Source organism: Panthera pardus, unplaced genomic scaffold, assembly GCF_024362965.1.
Source record: "Panthera pardus isolate Hobbes unplaced genomic scaffold, ASM2436296v1 HiC_scaffold_8, whole genome shotgun sequence".
In the NCBI taxonomy this organism is placed as follows: domain Eukaryota; kingdom Metazoa; phylum Chordata; class Mammalia; order Carnivora; family Felidae; genus Panthera; species Panthera pardus.
This window is the reverse complement of record NW_026527013.1, coordinates 71,703,611-71,726,373: the sequence shown is the minus strand read 5'-3', so window position 1 is coordinate 71,726,373 and position 22,763 is coordinate 71,703,611. Positions and strand designations below refer to the sequence as shown.

At 44.7% G+C, this 22,763-nt stretch overlaps 1 protein-coding gene across 2 annotated transcripts in view; it reads right to left on the bottom strand.

Annotated features, from left to right (window-relative positions):
* GLI3 (GLI family zinc finger 3) overlaps positions 1-22,488 on the bottom strand; it is a 281,417-nt gene extending 258,929 nt beyond the window's left edge. The window contains exons 1-2 of one of the 2 annotated variants that reach the window (XM_053897676.1): positions 22,000-22,488; positions 8,409-8,573 (exon numbers count right to left, since the gene is read on the bottom strand). In XM_053897676.1, the coding sequence (XP_053753651.1) occupies positions 8,409-8,532 (124 nt within the window). In that variant the 5' untranslated portion in view covers positions 8,533-8,573; positions 22,000-22,488. The remainder of the gene's footprint in view (positions 1-8,408; positions 8,574-21,999) is intronic. The other variant, XM_053897677.1, reaches the window with a different exon arrangement.
* Between the last annotated feature and the right edge of the window lie 275 nt (positions 22,489-22,763).

Below are 22,763 nucleotides of genomic sequence, written 5' to 3'. Positions count from 1 at the left end.
GGATAACTTTTATATAAAAATTTCCTCTACCCAAGACGAAGTCCGATCTATAAAAGTAGAGGGGAAAGAGAGTGAGGTTACAAAAAAAAAAAAAAAAAAGCAAAAGGAGGAAGAAAGAAAACAGATTGAACAAAGGCTTTGATATTTTTTTTTTCTCTAGGTTGGAGCTGCATTAAATGTTGTAACGTTCTCGTGCAATTAATTCATGGAGGCAAAACAGCAGAAAAAGCCCTCATTACTATGAGTGCCTTGTAGTTTTAAGTAAAATGACATTTTAAATTGGCCTAAAAGGAAACAATACATTGACTGGACGCTCAAAAAAAAAAAAAAAAAGAAGAAAAGTAAGAAAGAAAAGAAAACAGACTGGCAGAGACACTAGGTCATATACTTCTGGGCAATTTTCAAGAACATTTTACTTCTACTACCAATTCAACATGATGTATTCAAAAAAAAAAAAGTTAAAACCTAACAGTAAGTAATGTTAACAGGGCCTAAAAAAAATCATGGACTTTTAAAAAATACAAAATAAATATAACATCCAGCAGCTACTGCTGCTCTAGAACTTTCTGTTATTACTGTTGACTCTGATGGTATGTATTGCTGAGCCAAGTTTAAAAAAACAAGTGTGTGTCAAAATTTTGGGGGGTGCTGGAACCGTTCTGTGTCTTGATTGTGGTGGTGGTTACGTGACTTTAGAGATCTGTCAACACTCCTAGAACTGCACAACAAAAAAGAGTGAATTATGCAGCATGTAAGTTTTTTAAAATAAACATGAATTGCAGCAGATATATTTGGAAAGATTTCCATGTAAACAAGATAACACGGAGATTTTTGCTTTTACCGTCACCCCGCCTCCTTCTCCGGCTGGGACCCTTGCGGATCCAGCGCTCGGGATGGCAATCCTCTGGCATCGCACCTTGCGAGCTGCCTGGAAGCACCAGCCCTTCACCCAACTGGGCCAAAGAGGTGCGAGGGGGAAGGCCACCAAGCTACCTCCCCATTGGGAGACCGCCCACCCACAAGCGCCATTTTGTTTGGCCCCGAGCTGTTACTGCTGAGGTTACTGTTTCTGATTCTGACCAGTTTCCTTCTGGCAATGTGAAATAACCACATCGCTTGATCACAAGTAATCAAAGCAGCCCAGAAACTTTCCGCCGGCAGAACACATCACGCTGTGGCTTTTCACTCCCAACTTTGGAAAGCTGTGGCAAGATGGGCTTGATACTCACTCCTGATTTATCTGAGGGCCCAATAACTGTCCTTTTAGAGGAGAAATCCAATAACTATATACGTGAGAAAAAGGAGCCTTGTCCTCAGGGAAGCCCATTGGCACAGGAATTACTGATTTCATCCCATAATCTGAATGAATATTTATGAATGAGAAGTAGACCCTGAAAGCATTTGATTAGTTAAATCCAAACTTGTACCAGTTTCAGGACCAGTGATTCGAGGTAGCTTGCTGATCCCGGCTCCCGTCATCTGCTCACTTGCTGTTAAGCTAGGTCCTGAGGACCACATTTTCAGGGTTTTCTGTAAACCAGTAACCTCTGATTCTCTCAATCAGATTAAAGCTTATCCACCCCTAGAGTATTTCCAAACGATGCTGTGCTGAAAGAGCAAGATGAAATGTGTCCGTGAATGAAATCCTGCCAACTTATACTATTACTAACAACAGCTGACATTTTGGGTACTCACTGTGCCAGCTGCAGAGATGCTAAGTAATTAGCCTAAAATCACACAGCAACAAAGTGGCAGAGCTGGGATTCAAACCTCAGCACTCATACCTGTGCTCCATAGGCACCTTACAGGCCGCTTGAGTACCTGCTGAGGCTCTCAAGCACAAAACACTGAAGCGCGGTGGGGGTGTCGGGGGGGGGTGGGGGTAAACCAGGTGCCCCTTTCAAAAAGTTTTAACTAAATGGTAAAAATTAAGAATTACAGAGGGGGGAGGGGGGAATAAGTGGAGCACAGGATTTTTAGGGCAGGGAAACTATTCTGTATGATATTGTAACGGTGTCTACGCATCATTATACATGTGTCCAAACCCACAGAAAGTATGACACAAGGTGTGGGCCCTAATGAAAACTACACACTTCAGTTAATAATAGTGTACCAGTATTGGTTCATAGGGGAATCTAGGGAGGAAGGGAGTATACAGGAACTCTCTGTATTTTCTGCTCAATTTTGCTGTAAATCTAAAACTTCTCTAAAATACAGGCTATTAATGAACATAACAATAATAAATAAAATACCAAACAATCAAGCATTAGTAGGTAATTCCCCAAAAGGACACAAGACTGCATAGAGAGAAAGAGACTGAAGACACGGTCACATCTGAGAAGAACTTACACTCCTTCTGTGGAAGAATAACACGCAAACGAAGGCAAAGAGCCCTTCAATTTACCTAAAATATGGGTTACAGAGCCGACAGTACGGTAGCAGCATGTCAGACGAGAAAGACTGCAGTCAGACTCTGGAAGATACCTAAGTGTCAATCAAAGGATTTTGAACTGTATCCTCTAGGTAGCTGGGAATCACTGAAGGTTCCAGAGGAGGGGCGTGGCGTAAGCAGAACCGTAAAAAGATTAATTTGGCAAGAGCAAGTTCCATAAATGACAACAGCAGAGGGAAAAAGGCATGGTGAGTGGATAGAAGGTTGCTTTAACTGTCTAGGCATGAGGTAGTAGGTTTTAAATAGCACAGTGCAGTAGGGTGGCCTGAAGGGACCCAGGAGTGAATAATTACAGAGGAAAATCTACCAGGACTTCAAAACTGGTAGGATGTGGGAAGCATGAGAGACGGAGGGGTCAGAGGTGACGGTGCGGTTTCAAGCCTGGGTGACTGCAGGAAAGATGATACACTTGGCCAAAATAAGAATCAGAGGTTGCCAGGTTCAGGGGCACGAGTTTGGAGCTCAAGAGAGCCCGGGCTCTTATGAGAATCAGATTATCCATCATTAGTCACTTGATTCAAAAAGGTGAAATCTCCTTTTAAGAAACATTTAAAATCTAACTCTAATACAACCAAACCACCTCATAAATGAGAAACACTTTACCCCAGAAAAAGAATCAAGAAAAGGGATGCGCATATGCTCTTTCTTATTCTAAGCCACATAATGTTAGTTTTCAAGGTTAAAAAAAACAAAACAAAACAAATTTTCTCAAAATTCTCTTCCCTATTTTCTGGCTCCCAGAAGAATGCATTCAGAAGAATGCTACAAAACAAAAACTTTGGTTTCGTTATCCATCCTTCCTTAAGATAAGCAAACTTGGTTACAGTCAGGATTTGTGAAACATCTTGAACTATTTTTCAGAGTCCAGCAAATTCAAAATTACTTTTACCAAACATTTTTCCCTTAATTTCAAAACCTATGTGTATTCTCAAGAAAACACAATCCTTTTGTTTTGGATTCATAGCGTTTACTCATCTACACACTCTGTCCAATAACTACGGCTGACATTTGCTAAGCTCTTACTCCGTTCGGTGCGTATAGAACGGTACGGCATTGCCTCACTTAATCCCCTAAAGATCCTGTGAAGTGGGTCTAATTACTTTCTTGCTAAACAGATGAGGAAACTGAGACTTTGAGGCGTTCATTTGCCCAAACCCACACATCTAGTCTAGTCCTGTTGCCAGAATTCAATCCAAGCTTTCACATTCCCAAACTTGTGGGTTCTCCTAACCAACATCCTATAATTTGAAATCCATTATTTCCGACAGCCCTTCCCATCCATCTGTCATGTGCCAGAAAACAAAATGTGGCCAAGGGGGGGGAAAAAAAGGGTTGAACATCTAAAGGGGCAAAAAACCTAAAACTCACAACCTGCTGTTTATATAGCACAAACTGCCCACCATTTCTAAGCAGAATTAAGCACGTCGTCTCTTACCATAAAAAATAGTCAAGGAGACGAGAACTCATGGTAGAGAACAGCCAATGAATTCCAAATTCCCAACAAAACGCTGAGCCAGGAGACCAATTGATATCACGATTAACACTGATAGGTGTTACTGAACAGTTTGAAAGAAAATCCCAAGGCCAGGAAGTGACCAAAGGTTAAAGTAAAAAAAAAAAAAAAAAAAAAAAGTATCTCCTTACATACTTGTAGACCACAACTCTATCCCCTTACAAACCTGGAAGATTTTTTTTTTAAGCTGAGGGGAAACAAGCTCTTCCTTTTGAAAGAAACGAAGAGAACAGGGAACTTCCTCTCCATTGTTAATCTATCAACTTTGGTTTCATATTGCATCACCATTAACATTATAATTTCTGCTTTCTATCACTTTAAGGTATGTTCCCAATAACCATCAGAGTCAGTAAAAGATCTCTGAGACCTTGGCCTACATACGTTCATTATTAGTGCCCTTCTTTTTTTAAAGCAGAGTAGTAGGTTAATAAGAAATATCAGATTGCTCCTTTAAAAAAATCATAGGCCAAAAATGACATAAAACATTTCAAAATGAAAAGTCAGTATTGGCAAGTCATGGAAGGAAATGCTTTGGAGTAAGGATAATGTTTAAAACATTGGACTATCTGGATTAAAAAGCATTTACCATTTACAAAACACAACAGGTAGCTTTGAAAGTAATGAATCCCTACCAGCAACAGATTATTAAGGCACTTTGCTTGTGGTGCTAGCATATTAACACACTTGGAGGTTTTTAAGTAAACAGTGGCACCTAATAGCTGCGTGTTCACTGTACATGTGAAATATATTAGATGCCAAAAATAATCCTTAAGTCACAATTGCACGTAACAGAAATCCGGAAAACTAAGTCTTTTCTTCTGTCATTTATGTTTAACGAAGAACACCGAAGCTTAAAATCAAACTATGGCACACGAAACACACATTGTGGTGGGTAAGAACACTGAATGCTTTCTGTGTCGATATCGGTTCTTACATGTTACAAAAATCAAATATGGCCTGTCTTTTTCCCATAGAAGATTCAGAACGCAGTTTCTTACTTGTGCCGTTTTAAATTTCAGTGTTAAGAGGCAAATGCCTGTTTAGAAGGCTGTTCATTTTCGAACCCTACATTTTAGCTGTGTGAATGTGTGTGTTTAAACAAAAGTCTGTTTCAATGTTATTCTAGGAGTAGATACTCAGCTGAGGAAACTAAGAAAACAGATCTGTAAGGACATGCAGTGGAATGTGCGTGGTTTGGCCGGGAAGCTCACAATCAGGAACAAATTGTAGCACATAATGGCTGGAAAAGTTAATTAAGTCAACCTAACACAGCACCAGTAACAAAACTTCTTGTTTGCTTGTTTTATTTTTATTTTAACCCTTGCAATCGTGGATGGGAGAAAAAAAAAAGGCATGGAATACATGCATTTTGGTTCTTGTTGCTAAACTCACCTTTAACTGCTCATTGACAAATCCCTGAATGTCAGACCTTTGTAAAGAAAGCCCCTCGACACGGTAGCAATCACTACTACCTCGAGGGGATCCAAATGATTTTCATTTTCTTTTTGTGAGATGTTTGTAAAGAGAAAAGAGAAAAAAGGAAAACAGAAGAGGCGAAAGGAAAAATGACCATGGCAATGACAGCTACCTGCCAGCACCCCCACACGCTCTACAACCCACACCAAACTCAGACCAAGCCTCCCAGACTAGCCATACGAACACAGCGACGTGCGGAGGAAAAGCATGAGACCAGGTAAGAGTTTGCAGAACAGAGAAGAGGCTGGGTGATTCCAGCCCCTGGCACACGATCCTAGGGCTGTAAAGAGGCTCCAAGCTCGTTAGGTAAAACCTGCAGAGAACTCTGGGGGAAAGATCTTACAATTATTAGCACCGCTTACATAAAGCAATCACGAAGAAAAAGGTCTGTTCCTGTCTTTAAATCTGTTTGCAGGGTTTCCTGGAATCTTCCAGAATTGCAATCCATGCATAAAAACACCACTTCCATTTTTCTTTTACTTGGTTGGGTCTTTATATTCTCCCAAAATAAAAAGTTAATAAATCCCTTAAAAGAAACAGGAACACTGGAAAAATAGTCAGAGCTCCAGGATTACCAGGACAGCTCTCCTTCAGGCAGGCATGTGCCTTGCAAACCCAACTAATGAGCATTTGCCCCCAACAGGACAGGTTTTACACCCATTTAGGAAGCCATGTGTACTTCAAGGGCACAGGCTGATCAGGGCGGGAAGCCAGGGGATTTGGGCTCAGGATCCGTGATTACTGCAGACGACAGGACCAACTTCATGAATCCTGACTGCTCCTTCTCTAATGTTCTTGAGTAGCTTCTTGGCTGCCACTTAGCTCTGCTCCCAGTCACCCCAAATGGTTACATGAGAGGAACGCAGGGTCCGAGTGGCCCAAGACAGACACAGCACCACCAAAACCCTCCCGAGCATGCGTGGGAGAGGCAAAGGCAGTGGCACCTTTGCAAGGACAGACAGACCACTAGTGGGATCCCGCTGTAATCCACAAATGACAGTGGCTCACAGAGGGTCCACACAGCACAGCTCATCTATCAGTTCACACACGCTCTCATCCGTTCTTACACACCCACAGGCGCACTCCTCTACACTCATGCTCACGCACACCCACAAGCTTCGACGCACCCTCACGCGCACTCACGCACACACAAGCCTAAAGATAACCAAAAGTGGATGTTTTGTGAACCATAATACCCAGAAAGTGCTTATTCCTACATAATTACCATTCTGTTGAAATTACCAATCTACCCGGCATAGACTAATTCTATTTTTGAAATAATAAACTTGTCTAATTTTTCCGAATTCCAGAAAAAAAAAAATGATTGTTTTTTAGGAGAAAGTACGTCTTCTATAACCTCACTGGAAGAATAACACAAATATTCAGCTCAATTAAAATAAGCTCCCCGTTCCTGGGGCTCCTGGGTGGCTCAGTCAGTTGAGTGTCAGGCTCTCAATTTCAGCTCAGGTCATGACCTCACGGCTCCTGAGATAGAGCCCTAAGCCAGGCTCCGTGCTGACAGCATGAAGCCTGCTTGGGATTCTCTCCCCACCTCGCTCTCTGCCCCTCCCCCACTCAGGCTCTCTTTCTCAAAATAAATAAACTTTAAAAAATTAAATACCACAAATAAAGGGAGAAATACGGATAAATTCCCACATGTACATAAAGTAAATTCATTATTTTAGACATAAATATATCTCCCTACGGATCAATTCAAAATTGGACTCATTCGCAGCAGATTTAGTGCCAGCCCCCCCAGTGGCCCAGACAAGCCAGCAGTGCACACTGGTGACATCCGGGAAGAAGAACGCAGGAGCGGCACGCACTCGCCATGCACAGGGATGGGCACAGGGACCAGGGACCAGGCTCCTCAGTGTCAGCTCAGGCAGTGCCAGTCAGGAAAGGCAGGTGCAGCTTTGTTTCCTGGATGTCTGCCTTCAGAGTCAAAGGATCTGAGCTGCAAGTTACCTTCCAAAGTAGATTCGGACTCCCCAATTGTATATAAAAAAATTTAAATCAAGCCAGTAAACTCTTTCTCGGAATAAATAAAATAAAAGCCCATAGGGAAGGAGGTAGCACATTGGCTCACGGAAATCAGTGTGTCCAGATTTGCGGTGCCCAAAAACCGGGAGAAAAGTCTGGCTCATTCTTCCTAAGAGCACATGGAAAAGTGGAGAACAATGAGAGAGGGGGACCAGGGAGGCTATGAAATCTGCAAAAAGCAAAGGTACCAACTGACCTACGAGAGTAGAAAAGGGGGGCAAAGGAAGCGGTCACCATGAACCTGTTCAGCCTGCTTTTTTCCAGAGGGGGCTCTGGAATTTGTTTGCAATGCTCCATGCTTGAACTGAAATGCCTCTCAACACTGCTTAAAATATTAAAAAATACAACATACGGAAACAACAGCTATGTGTTATCTGCGAACACAATTAAGTCCATTTTTATAAGCAAAACCTGCATCTCGGATAGCAGTGTTACCTCGAGGTCCAACCATTAACAGCTTTTAAAATTCTTTCGAATGAACTCCAGAGTTGGGGGGGGGGGGGCGGGGGGGGGGAAGATCCCTAAATCTTGACAAGGCAACTTTTGAGTCTTTTGTAATAACTAATAACTAATTATTCCGACTAGTGGAGACTTTGCCGTGTGAAATGCAAAGTATTTTGAACTCCTGCCAGGCTAATCAAGATGATTTCCAAAATGCCACAACAGGAACTTCCTATAATAAATACCCTATCACATTTACATCTCAAATTAGAAAATTTGGAAGAAAACATGTAGCTGCGGTGCCAAAATAGAGACTGCTAAAGCCTGCCCGTCCCACGCCCCCCAGCCTCCACCCCCATTTGCTTTCTTTAGCTTCTCAAGGAATAGACCCCGATCCAGGTGCAAATGCTCAATGCACCAGGAATGCAGAGAACACAAAAATGACTGTAGGCTTGGCTGCCGGTGATCCCCGTGGCCGCTCACCATTGGAAGTGGTGCTGGAGGCCACGGCTTTCTCGCTGACATCTGTTCGCGTGGAGCATTTCACTATGGAATTCTCCACTTTCTTCTTCTCAGGGGTGGTGGAACTGCGGGACTGGGCCTCCATGATGCTTTCTCATTACTTCAGCTCTCTGCTACCAGGAACGCCTAAAAGGAAACAGTGCCATCAGCTTCCAGGAAGAGTGGGGGGAGGAGGGCGGGGAAAAAAAATCTCACTGAGAAGCCCGCTTCACCTGCCGAGCTTTAGCAGGGTCCAAAATCTGGAAGACCGTGGCCCACAAGTTTTCTTGCAAAAATACCTCCAAGTGGGAATAACGAGCCAGTCAAATTCTGTCTACACACGCCAAAGGAGATGGCAGGGGAAATACCCATAATGTGAGACTTTCCCCAAATTCCTACAGGGGCATCTGTTATCAAGTGATGTCAAGATTCCGATTTTCAACTGTGTTTAGAGTGTGAAACCCAAGGGTAAGCCACATCTACAAATGCCACTTCGGGTGGTCAGATTTGTAGGCAGGGGCACTGTGACAGCCTTCCAAAAAAGGGAAAGGTTTGTAAGTATCAGTTAGATGTTTTAAAGAGCATGACCGTTTCTCAAAATCCAAGCCCTTCTCAGAGTTTGGAAGCAGAGGGTAATCTGAGCCAGGAAGCCAGTGATGTTTGCTCCCCTCTCTAAAATGATCTGAATTGCAATACGCCCTTGGATTGAATTAATCCTAATTCAATCAGGTAAACCAGACTCTTTAAGCTTTCTTAAAACATGAGAACGTTTCAATCCATTTGTGCTACATTTTTAAAACCAACAAAGGCGTCAGAACATGCTCTGGATCCCACAGGAAAAGTCAAAAGATTGCGGACAGCAAAGCCTGGGACTGCTTAAGAAATACTAAAACCCCACTAAAGGCAAGCACAGTGGGTCCTCTTTCACTGGCTTCATTCGTGTGGTAATTGTCCTAACTCATCATTCATCAATTTTCACTCTCTTAGGTTCTTGTTCTTGTTTTGTTTTTTTTTGTTTGTTTTTTGTTTTGTTTTTTTGCAGTCGTGAGCTGCACCTACAAAGAAGACACGAGAAAATGAAAGGTACCCTCTCCCACATGTTTTCTTCAAGCTATCTAGATTGCGAACACTCATGGTGGCCCCTTCTTTGGTCAAGTCTGCTGATTTTCCACCTTCAGCTGACACCACCGTGTTCCATCAAAACAACGACCAGCAAAATAAAATAAGCAATTGCTTAGCCCACTGAAAGAGTGAAAACACCAGATGAAATCTTTTTAGTCATCCTCAACTCCGATTTGCGAGGGAAATGTGAATTCTTTCTTTATTGTACCAGAGAGTCCCCTAGATCTGGAATTCAAGTAACTAGAAAAGCTTCCAATCCCGAGGCTGCCTCCCACTGGAGCACCAGCTCTTCTGCTAACTTCTACTGTCATTCACTGCAAAACACACAAGTTTTTTAAGAACAGCTGTTCTAGAATAAGAAAGAAAAAAGGCAGCCTGGAGTTAAATTTACATATCAACTGTGAGATCCCCTGCAAATTCGGTAACATGCCTCAAAGAGCACTCGGTAGCAAAGTACAACAGTAAAGGAGCCTCCGGACTGCCCTGCTGCTGGGCAACACCCTCAGGAGCAGCTACCTGAATGGTGCCCCCTGGAGTTTTCCAGTGGTTGGGTTTTCTCATCTGTCACATGACACAATCACACCTTGGGACCTGGGGCTTAACCTTGGGGGAAGGTGGGTATAGTCCTCTTTAAGAGTATGTGAAAGGTTATGGATCTTGAGACCAGAAAAATACTCTGAAACACACACCAAAAAGGGTACGTTTGATTTCCAAGGGATCACAGGCCCTCCAAGCTCTGCCATGAATCCAGATAGAGAACCCTTGGAGGAGAGACTCTCAACAGTCTCTTTTTGCTCTAACGATCTCAGAGCCATTCTAATGTTTTGGACTGCTCCCCCTAGATTGATTTAAATATTATCTTTAAAATATGCCATGAGAACACTTCATCCAAGCCCGAGCGCTGATTCCCAGGGTAGTAAAAGAGCCACCTGGACCAGCCTTGCTACAGGGCTTGCAAAACATTTGGATTCCCAGGTCCAATCCCTGAGGGCTCTTGCAGGTGGCACCTGGAATCTTTATTTTAGCCAGGACTGGTGATCATCAGGCTCACTGAAGCTTGCAGACAACCATCCCACACCTTTGTGTTCACTGTATGGACCCCATGCAACAGGTACCCATTTTAGTTTTTGCTGATTCGATGACATAAGGAGTGAATGGCACCCCAGAGTACTGAACGTCAACAGCCCGCCATCAATAATGAACTCATCTTCCAGAATCTTTTGCGGAACGGCCTCATGGCCGTCTTCTCCTCTAGATCCTAACTAAGCTCTGTGAAGACAAGCACCACGGTCATCTTCCTGGTACCTCCATACCCATAAGAATGTTTACGGAGTAAATAAGTGATCCAGAGATGACCCAGTGGCCTGGAGAATTCTGCAATGTCTTGACTCTTAATCACCACTGATTTCGCTACGTATGTTGTCTTTTATACCCAGTGTTTCTTTGAAAACTGACAAATTCTATAAAAACTAAAAACTTTAACAGGAATATTTAATTAATCAAAACAGTCCGTTTGCAACCATTTTGGGATGAACAGGCATTTACTATAATTGTTTCCCTCAAAACCCACATACAGTTTTATTGGTCGCATTTGGATGGGGTTTGCTAAGTTAAAAATGCACATGGAAACAAGCCAATGGACGAAAGAAAGAAGGAAAGAAAGAAAGAAAGAAAGAAAGAAAGAAAGAAAGAAAGAAAGAAAGAAAGAAAGAAAGAAAGAAAGAAAGGAAGAAAGAAGAAGAAGAAAAAGAAAAAGGAAACACATGAAGAGATGGGATTCCTTCCTGGCTAAGAAGGAAGTCTCTCCCTAAGTAGAGGGAGCTAATTAACATTGGTGAGGTGACAAGTCGCCAAAGTTCCTTGACAAACTTGGGTTTTGTGGAGTTGTTGGTTTTTCCCCCAAGCAAAGGACTTCGTTTTAACAAAGCAATAAACCCTCCAAATACTCATCACCAGAGAGAGAGGCTCACGTGAGAAGAGGTAAAGCCCCAGGCACTGACGGAAAATGCACTAATTAATGGTCTTAGAGAATACTAATTCCTATCCCCTCCCCCTGTTCGAAATGGATTTCTAAAAAATGGGCCTTTGGTCACTCAAGAATCTACCCCTTTCTTCTATTTTGACAACTTATTTTTGGATCTCATTAGTTAGTAACTAATTATTTAAAAGTGTGGTTTATGCTTGGAACAGGGCTATAAAAATGGCAACTTGCCAAGGCAGACATCTGCTTCCTGTATATCCCTATAAATTATATCAGCTTATTTTACTGATAAAAACACAACTTTGTCCCTGTCAGTTGCAAAGGAGAAAGTTTTAACATTCTAGGCTCTCACACCTCATAGCAGAGAAGGGTCTGCTTCTGGCTGTGGTGGCAGTTTTTTCAGAGACACGTTAAGCCGTTTGGAACTCAGTCCTGATTTGATGTACAAAAAGCATGAGGTACAGAAGTGACTAGTATAAGCCAATCAATCAATCAATCAGTCGATCCTGGTGGAAGTCACGCAACTGAAGCAGTGGCCCCATAGTACTATTTTTACAACCTGGAATTTCTGAGATAATAAAGTGTAAGTTATTTAAAACATAAGTTGCAAGGAACACTTTTCGGTTCGGCCTCACTTCGAAGATTCTTCTCTGAGGAAAACATGCCACTGGTTTTTAGATGTGAATGAAAGGTGACTCTTCCCCACCCTGACAGTGTTCCCTCCTTGCCACACTCCACCCTGTTGTTCAGGCCCTTTCCACCACTGCAGCACTGCATGCAAGATTTGCTGGCATGCCCCTTGACTGTTTAGGCTTATGGGGAAAAAAAATCGATTTGTAACTGATGTTGGAGCAATTTGGGGGGGGGGGGGGAGGTGGGAATGCAACCCAGGAAAACTCTTGATAGTGTGGACCTGCTCAAGCTTGAGGCTGCATAGGTAAATGGAGGGATAAAAATTCCTTCCTGAGAGCAAACAGTCCTGGCTTTTCCCATTCAACTGTCCTTGAACCTTTTGTAATTTTCCCGGAGGCCTAAACCCAGGGCAAGATTAATTCCAGAACCCTATTCTCAACCTAATCCCTTGCCTACTAGAAACCTGCCTGCAGGTGGGTCTTTCCTCTCTGAATTGTAAGTCCGAACTTGCATCAACCGCCTCCAGAAGCAAGCATCCAAAGCTTGCCGGAGCCACTGACCAGCTGTCGGTGGAGTTAGCGCATGGCTCCCGGCCAAACTTGGCTAGACTGCAACGGACCAAATTCTGACCATTCTTGTGGGGACCTACTTTTGAAACTGCACTTTCACACAGATGGCCTCGAGTGGCCCGCTCTTTAGAGCTGCAATGGAAAACCACCACCACCACCACCACCACGACCACCACCCAGGAACTTTCATCACTGCAGAGGAGTCCCCACCATTCAGTATTATAACAACCGTCCAGGCCGCGGGCCCTGGTGATTTCGGGAGAGCTCCCGCGCTCGGCCTCCGCTTCCTCGCCGGCCTCCCTTCGTGCAGTCCCGCCGACGGTGGCGGGCTCCCGGTCCTCGCGCCCGTCCCGCTCCCCCGCGCCCCTCCCCGGGCGGGCCTGCGGCTCTCGGAGGCGCGCGGTGCTCCGGGCTAGGGTCGGTCCGGCGGAGGGCTCGGCGCCGCGCCCGCCCTCCTTTCCCCCGGCGGCCGGCAGGCCCCGCCCGCGGCCCCGCGGCCCCTCGGCCCCCCGCGTCCAGGTCTGGCTCCCAGCAGCCGCCGGGGTGGCGGGGGCGCGGGCAGCCCCCGCTCCGAGTCGCATTCCTGAGGCGGGCTTCCTGCAAGTCGCAAGCGGCGGGGCCCAACGCCCCGAGCCCACCGGGCCTGGGCAGGGAAAGGAGCGCCCCAGATCACTCCCATCGCGCCGGCCACCCTGCTCCCCGGGAATCTTGCCGGGCATTGGAGCACTCTGCAGCTGGCCGGGCAACCCTTCCCGCGGACCGTCGTCCGCGGCGGCCCTGCTTTCGTTCACACGGCCGTTTCACCAGCTGAAACCAGAGAGGTGCAACTTTGCAGGTACTGTCTGCAGTGCAACACCCTACACGTCTCGCCGTGATAAAACATCGGGGGAACTCTTGGGGTCTTCAGGAAACCAGGGGCTGTGAGCTTCACTCCCCAAACTTCTAACTCGCCGTCCATCAACCTGGCCCCCAAATGAGGTTTCTGCACCAGCTGTCCTAAGTAGATTCAGATGTTGTGAATGGTGAAGGCACAGACACATCTTGTCTCTCAGGGAGGGAGGCCCTCAGTGGAGTTCCAAAGTTCAACCTCAACCATGAGGCTTTACGTAGTAAATAGGATGAAAAATCACAATTCTGGCAACGTGCAGAAATCAGCCTTTCCCCTTGCACCTCTCTGCAGTGAAACCTGGGATCCACATGCAAGCAGGATTTCTTCATAACTTCAACAGTTAAAATTTCTTAAAGAAAGCACCAGTGCTAAAACCAACATTTAAAATGATGTTTGAACTGTATACAAGGACTTTCTAATCTAAGGTGAAATGAAACAGTAGTTATAAACTGATAATGCATCCTTTGTGAACAGCAGACTACTTAATTTATTTCCCTAATCCAGTTGGTTTATTTTTAAGTTGCCTGAACTTGGGCAATAATTCTCTTTCATTTTTTTTTTCCTTAATGCATTCAAAGATGTAAAAAACTAAGTTAAAAGCTTGCTGTGGTAACCTGATGCGTTTCTGATAGGTTAAAACAGCTCCTGCCAATGAGGGATCAGAGAGAAGGCATTCCAGTAGACAGCAGTGCTTTTAACAGCACCATGATTAGGCCTGAAGTGAGAAATTATTCTGTGCAGCCTAGGGAACTATTGCTCACGTGGAATAAGGCTTTCCTCCAGAGAAATTACATTTACTTACACCTGCCTGTATATTTATAAGCTGAATGATCTCCTTAATGTGCTCATGTTTTAAAAAGCCAGGAGGAACCAGCCTGAGTAAAGATATCTGAGGAGTCCCCCCTGCATCACTGAGGAGTGACATTTCTCTCACACTTCACTAACTAGCACATTGACTCCTACTCCAAGATGCTACTCCTGAAGCATCTTTTAAGGAAATTTTCCTATTAAATAGTTTAAGGAAAACTTCCTATTAAATAATTATACCTTCCTATAGCATTAAAACTCAGTTTCTAATGAAAATGAATCCTTCAGGAAGAGGGGGGAAAAATCAAGAAGCACAAACTAATGCTGATTTTAACTTTAGATCGATTCTGGGTCTGAGTTTCAAGGAGCAACATTTAGGAAATGTAAAAGGTTTCAGTGGATTTCATATAACCATGCATTAAGAAAACCTCTCCCAGGTTTGTAATATGGGTGATGTTTCCTTGCGCTCCAACTGTCTTCCTGAACTTAAAATCAATTTCATATGCAGAACCAGTGACCCGCCAACCGTTCCCAAGATCTCAGGCTTTCTCTCCTCACCCTTCCCTGCCTGCACTGCTTTCCTTTTCTGCAAGAAAAGAAGCTCTACTTCCTAAGTTCTTAATGAAATCTTCATGAATGGTTAACTACAGCATTTTTAAATGTACAATTATTTTTACCTTTACGTACGATTTTACTTTTCCTTAATTAGAAAAACCTAAAGGGTTGGTTGCAAATAAGAAAGCCACGATCTGTTCCAAGTTGCCTCGAGTGGCCTCTGGTAGCCTAGAGGGTTCCCCAAATCTGCTGCCTATTGTTTTCGATCTTTCTTTACTACATTTGAGGATCCTGATCTCAACTAAGCAGCATTCATGACAGACATCCCAAAATGGAATTACTCTAAAAGGAATGGAATTACTCGAAGGGGAAATGACTGCCTGGCTATGGATTAAGTGAATTTGGCTTTAGTCAATTAATGACATCTAAACTTTGAAGAAATCCACATACTTAACTTCAACCATTGAAAAGCTTTTTTGACATGAAGTAATCACTGCTATTACGGTTAAAATCGCAAATGACAGTTTGTGCACCGGCCTGCCATCTGTATTTAAGACAAAAGATCAGCAGCTACTCTTTCTCTGCTGCCAGTAGCACTTTATGAGAAACATTTGAGGGGAGTATAAGGTCATTATTTAATACTTGTTACCATTTCGGAGTTTTGCAAAATGGTAAAGCATCATCCAGTTTACTCCGGTTAGGCTTTGCAACTGCGCTTAGGCTTTGCAGGAAGCGCCCTGTATCAGCAGGTGCCACTCACAAATGAGTAATAATGTGGAGTAAGCCAGCACCCCCACTTTTCTGTGGGTTTGCCGAAGACAGTCCTCAGACAGAAAATGAGATCTAGAAGTCAGTTGTCAGTCTACGGATCAGCTGAGCTCATGAAAACTGTATTTCCCTTAAACCCACATATTATCACAAAAACGTCCTGTCTGATCAAAGGTGTTCCTTGTCTCCCGTCGCTGAGGTCTACAGGAATTACAAGTTTTCACACATTTTCAGAAGGAAAAAAAAAAAAAAAAAAACCCTGAATTTAAAAATTCTTCTTATAGAACTTACATAACTTTCGGTTCCTAAAATCATGTGTGTCTTTACATTCAAGCTTAAGGGGAGAGAATGAATGTCCTATAAATAGTAATTTACTTTTCAGCCATCACAAATACTAGACCAAGAATACCTGCTGGGTGTAAAAATCAGCTGGGGATATCCCAAAGGTACTTATTGTATTTTCTATGAGGTGTTGTTCATCATACTTTATCCTCACAATTTTTTAACTTGTGACTCTGGAATCTTAATTGTGATTTAAAAAGCAAATTTTCAAAAATTTAAGGATTTTTAATAACTCTTAGTAAAAACTGGTCCCTGCTCCACTCAGCCTGTAAACTTGGCTTGTTCACAGACAGAATTCTTCAGCTTATCGTTCACACCCGCCCCCCACGCCCCCAGTCATGTACAAAACTGCCAATTCAAACTATACCAAACTGCACACCCTCCCGGTGAAATGCTTGGGTATGGGATTTCATTTGAACACCCACAGTCCACACCGCAGGTGCTTTTCTGAAGAGCCATGACCTGGTCCACACTGCTGGCCACTCCATTCAGCTTTCCATTCATATGAGTTCATTAAGGCTTCATTCTTGGGAGGCTGGCTGAGGTTTCTCTACACACAGGTAACTCTCTTGAGACTGAACTCTTCTTTTTAAAAATATCACAAAATGAAAACAATAATACAGTGTCACTGCCTCATGCCTTCATTACAGCAACTTGTGAGTTATCTTTCATCCAAATTGTGAGTTTTCGGTTCCTTGTTATAAAAAACAATACTTTATGGTGTAAAGCACCCTGGAATATTGTTAGGTATTTTATGCAATTTTCAAAAAAAGTCAGGGTGGCTAAAGCTAAAAACATGCAAATGAAAATAAGCACATAAGATACCACACTGCTTCCTGAGGTACTCCAACAGGCAGAGATTTCAAGAAAATTACATTTGTCTCCCATTACTTAATTTTGTGGCATAAAAATTATTCAAATATACAATCAAATGCTTATGTTTCAAACATACTCTTTTCTCTTTCGCGCAGCCGCGCGCACACACACACACACACACAGTGTTGCCCCCCTCCCATCAAAAAAAAAAAAAAAAAAAAAGTAAAGAAAAGCCCAAAGCTGTTTCAGGCCAGCAATCAATCCAATTTACTGCAGGTACAATTTCTATGTACGGTGCATGCCACAACAAAACCACAGTATGATGCCAACAGGGCCCTTAAGAAAGTTCTCCCCTAAATCTCTGGAAAGGAGCTTTAAAAGAAAGCAAGGATTACAGTCAGCTAGAAGGTAGGGAGGGGACTTACCTCAAACCCAGCCAAGCGGAAATCAGAGCAGTAATTCTACAAGTCGACAGAGTACACTTTCAAAGCTATAATGGTGTGAAGAAGTGCCGGGCAGCATGGCCTGAAGGCAGCACTAATACACTGATGACTAATGGCTGGGCCAGGGCGGACAATGAATTTGGGGCTTGAAAACTAACAGAAACCATGCAGTACTTTGACAAATGGGCTTTCACAATTTCATTCATTGAATAACCTTTAAGCACAAAATTGGCCGAGTTCTCTTGGGAATTATATGACATGTTGTTGGACGATGATGTAAGTATTTTCTTTTCTAATTATGACTCTTCTGCAAAATGCAAAAGCACCGTATATGAGGACACGAGTGCAGACACTACAGATGCAGATGTGGAGCTCAACACAATATTGCCTTTCAGGAGGGGGCTGGAATGTTCCAATGCCACCTTATTAACTATGTAATGGCTTGTTCATTCAGTCTCTTTAGAGAGCCATAGATTTTTCTGGGACATTCTGTCGGGTTGAAATATACACACACTGAACAAAAAACACTTTCACATTTAAAAAAAAAAAAAACCTACAAGTGGGCCATGAGTAGCTAAGAAGTGTGGTGCTAAAATATAGTACATTTCGACTTACACGTGGAAAAAAGTCTAATTTTAAGGGGCCGGGCAAAGGCAGGGTGCCTTAAAACAATTGAGACACCACGTGAAGTTTGCACTTAGGAATGCATTTAACATCCCACGCCTTTCAGAGGGCTCCCTTCCCTCATCCCTGCCTCACTGGTCCTTCGATTTACAAATCCTAATTTTGGCAATTTTTAGAGAGAGAATGAAATATCTAAAGTGTCTCTAAATTAACAACACCACTTACTCCAGACAGCATTGCCTTTAGCAGCTCCTAAAAACTTAAGAAAAGGATCTTGAAACAGGAAGCTTAGTGAGCTCATAAAACTGTTGTTGGAGCCAGGAACACATAGCATATTTAATCTGCAAACTGTGGGAGTCTACAGTGATTTCAGCAAGATCTGAGGCATGCCCTCAAGGTTTGCTGGGATCTGGGATTAGGGGGTTGATAAGAACCTCTACTGCCCATGGACATGTTTTTCTTCTGCAGTTAAACACAAATGCATAGAGACGTCTGACTGCTGCTTGGCGTTACTGCTCAAGTTATATAAAAGCTTTGCAGCTCCTTTTGCTGTCAATATATCAAAGTTTAAAAAAAAATCATCAAAGTGTGAAATTTCATTTAAAGTCTTCGCCAGTCTACAGCTCTATTTCACAGGCCCATCACATAAAAGTAAAGATGAAAAATACACTGAAAGTACTCGGAAAAGTTTGCAGCGGTACCCCTGCCCTGCTGTTGTTTATTCTGTCTCCCTTTATTTGCTTTGAAACTCGAACAAATCAATTTTCATCTAGAAAAAAAATGACATGAAGTCAAGGGCAGCATCTTCTACCAGCCTTTAATGAAAGAACAACCTGAAGTCATTATTAGAGTTGGGATATTTTGCTAAACAAATTAAATTTTATACACGCGCGTGCGCGTGCACACGCGCACGCGCGCACACACACACACACACACACACACACACAGGCACATTCCCTCTATAGTCACTTCAACGTTTTAATTGCTTCTCATGATATAAGTTGGCAGAAAATTTTTTGAATCTTCCAAAACAAGTCAGACCGACTACGGAATATGAATGCCAGCAAAACTAAAACCTCCTTCAAAGAACTCTTTAGCTGGGGATTTACAACAATTGCATAGAGAAGAAAAGTCTGACTTTTAAGATAATCTTCTATAGTCTAAAAGCATTAACATTCCATTGCTAAGGTTTTCTTGAGGATTTCATGACTCAGTGATTCACTTTTCCTCCAAGACTGGTTTTCCTTAGTACATTACTGCCTCCATATAAGTAAGTGCATGGAACAATGATCATTAAATCGTTTCCTTTCATACACTCCCAAACCCAAGCCTCCAAAAAGGGGGGGAGGGGAGAATCTCAGTAAGGCAGGATACCTTCCACACAGAGAAGGACCTCGGAGAGGCGAAGCACAGGGTTAGTCTGAAACCCTTGCAGCGTGCAGGTAATTAAGAAAACTGGCCAAGAAACAAAGGAAGGTCCAACTTTTAGGCTTGGGCATCAAGTTGATAAATTAATGACTCTTTCATTAAATAAGTAATGAAAGAACTCAACAGAGCCATTTTTTCATCAGTACTGAATTTTCTCATTTCTGTCTGTAGTCCTTTGCAAATTAGGCATACAATAAAAGTGTGTTTGGATCAGGGCTCGAGGAAGGAATACACACACGTCAAAGGTACTGGGAATTAGTCGGTCTCAGAGTTGGACCTACTTTTAGCCTATGAATAATAACACAATCTATACCTTGTGAAGTGCTTCTGCATGTGTGAAATTTCACTAGACACCTCTCACATTGGGCTCATTCAGGCATCTTAAACCAAAGCTTCCCGAAGGCTGACTTTAAGAATTATATACCCTGAAAGGATCTCCCCTTAGGCAGGGAGTTTCTAATTAAATAGCTTTTAGTATAAAATAAACTCTCTTCTGTCTGTAAGTATGCTATTACAACTAATTTAAATGTTATTTCATGTTTGTTTTAGGTCAGACTATAGTCTAACTGGCCCAAGTGTTTGTGTATCACGTTATTAAGACCCAATATTTCCTAACATAAACAAATTCTTTAGATACTTCACACAGTTTACATTGTTAAGACCAATCGCCACGGTCTGCATCAAGCCCCTCAACTGAAATGCTGTTCTGCTTTAGAGAAATGAAGAGATTTTGAGGTGATTTCCCTACTTTAAAACACAGCATTTTCTTCCTTGAAAATAATCTTGACACATGTAATTAAGAAACTGTCAGACTATTATTAATTTTTAATTTAAAACCTAAATGAAATAATTACAGGAATCAATCAATAAGGCACCTATTCAAATTACAGAACAATTACATAAATACTCAAAATTAATACTTTAGGCCAATTCTTGAAGATCTCAGTCTGTAATATGCTAAGACATCAAACAAGGTAAAAAAAGTGTAACGTGGAAACAATGAATAGTTCCTGCCTGAAACAGACTGAAATGAGGTCATTTCAGTTGGCCATGGCAGAGGCCCCCCACCAGCCATGCCCAACACACTCAAGCTGGAACTCTCTTTAAAAGTTCATTTATTTCCACCAGACACACATTTCAGGGATCTAAAGCATGGCCTCATCCAAATTTTGTACAAAATCACATTTGGAGGGAAATGCCTCGTTCTTGGGAATTTCCAGCAAAGTGCTCTGGAAAGACTAATCGCGGAGGAGAAGGGGGAGAAAACAAGGCTAGCAGAAGGTGTTTTTTAGAGCTAATAATACCAGTCCACCTAATGGCACTGCCCGGGTCTTTGCACAGCGGCCGGCCCTCCATACCTCTGACTAAAGGGCTCTTTTACTTGGAGACGCGGACAGTCCATCATTTCAAACTGAAATGGCAGCTGGAAAATGTGGAACAGCTGGCAAAGAGCTGGGAGAAAATGTTTTACATAAATATATGTACATATAAACTGGCAGAGGGCCACGAGCACTGTACCCACGGCCAGAATCTATTCGGCACTGCACACCAGGGAGATGAGAAGTTGGAGGCAGCAGGAGTCGCGAGGAAGATGCCTCCTTAATCCTCTTTCTGCGCGGGGTCAGCCAGGGAAGCCTGGGTCCAGCCCCTCTAGGGACCGCATCTCCTGAAGGAGGTGCAATCAAGGACAGGAACACAAAGTTCAGGGAAGGATAAAAGGCCGGGGTGTGCAGTGGAGCTTTGGCATCTGGCAATCTGCTTAAAAAGTCGCTTCACAGACTCTCCAAGTTTGGGGTAAATATTTACTCCCTCTCCACTTCCTCCCGCCCATTTTCCCTCTGCAACTCAAGAAAGTAACTGTCCCCTGCAGAGCGATTCATACCCAACTCCGCTCTGCGAAAACGCGGCCTCTTAAAAGATCACTGCACGGGCCACGATTGCCCGTACCCCCGCACTCACTCCCTGCAGCTTCTAGCGCTTTTATTTCTTTTGTTTTCTTTCTTTTCTGTTTTTTTTATTTTTTATTTTTTTGCGCTGTCCCTGGAAAGGAAAAGAAATAAAAGAATCCCAAATCATACACAGATGGTACAACTTTCACTTTTCCTCTCCGACGACCGCGGCGCGCGCCTCCGCATCCACTCACACCGCACCCCCCCCCCCCCGCCCTCCCGGGGGCGGCGCGGGCTGCGGACGGCCCCCGCAGCGGCGCTCCCCCGGCGGACCCACCTCGCTGCCCGCGCCCGCCGCCCCAGGGGGACGCCGTGGGGCGGGGAGAGGCTCCGGGAGGGGAGCGGGGACGCGGGCGCCACCAACTTCGTCCCCCTCCGGGATGGGGAAACTCTCCGGTCCGTCTCCGGCTGGCCGCGGGCTGAGACACTTGGCAAAGGAGCTCCGGGAAGGAGGGAGCGAACGAAAGCCTCGCTCCGACGCCGCACGGGTCGCTCTCCAAATCTGGGCGCCTTTTGACAGCCATTTTCATTTCCTCCCGCTCCCCCCGTCGGGGACCCCCTCTCGACCCGGAGGCGCGGGCGCGGCCGCAGGAGCCGGCTGCCGGGTGCCCCGGCCCGCGAAACAAAGAACTTCGGGCGGGACGTACCTGCGGCGGCGGCGGCTGTCAAGTCCCCGAACTTCCCATAGACCCGCGTCCGGGGCGCGGGCGGGCGGCTCCGGGCTCCGCGCGGCCGCGGGCGGCGCGGGCTACGGCAAGCGGCCGGGCCGGGCGCCGGGTGCGCCCGCCGCGGGCATGGTGCGGCGCGGGCGGCCGCGGGGCGCGCGGGGAGGGCTGGCGAGCGGCGAGGGCGAGTCGGGGCGGCGAGTGTGCGCGAGGGCGAGTGTGCGAGCGCGCCGGTGCCGGTGGCGCTGCCCCTGCCCGCTCCCTCCCGCTCGTGCAGCTCCGGCATCGGTTTCAGGGATCGTGTAATCCGATCCCTTCTGACTCACAGGCCCTGAGTGACAGTTCTGATTTGGTTCACCCGCGGGGAGGGAGGGGAAAGGGAAAGAAAGCAAGCCCCCGCCGCAGTCCCCTCCTGGCATCCAATCGACTTTCTGGAAGAAGGTCCCATCCCGGCCGGGCCGCCCGCGGGGTGGAGGAGCCCCCCCAACCCCGACCCCCGCGCCGCCGGCGCTACTCACGGGGTGGAAAAGTTGTCCCTCCGCTCTCTCTTCCCTCCCTCGCGCTCCCTCCTTCCCTCCTCTCTTCGGCTTCCTCCTCCTCCTCCTCCCCGCGCTCCTCCTCCCCCAAGTTTTAACAGAAGTTGCCGGACTCTCCCCTCTCCCCCGCGCTCCCTCTTCCTCCGCCCCCGCCCCCGCCCCGTCCCTTTTCTTTCTGCCACTCGCCGGCGCAGTGGGGACGCGCCGAGC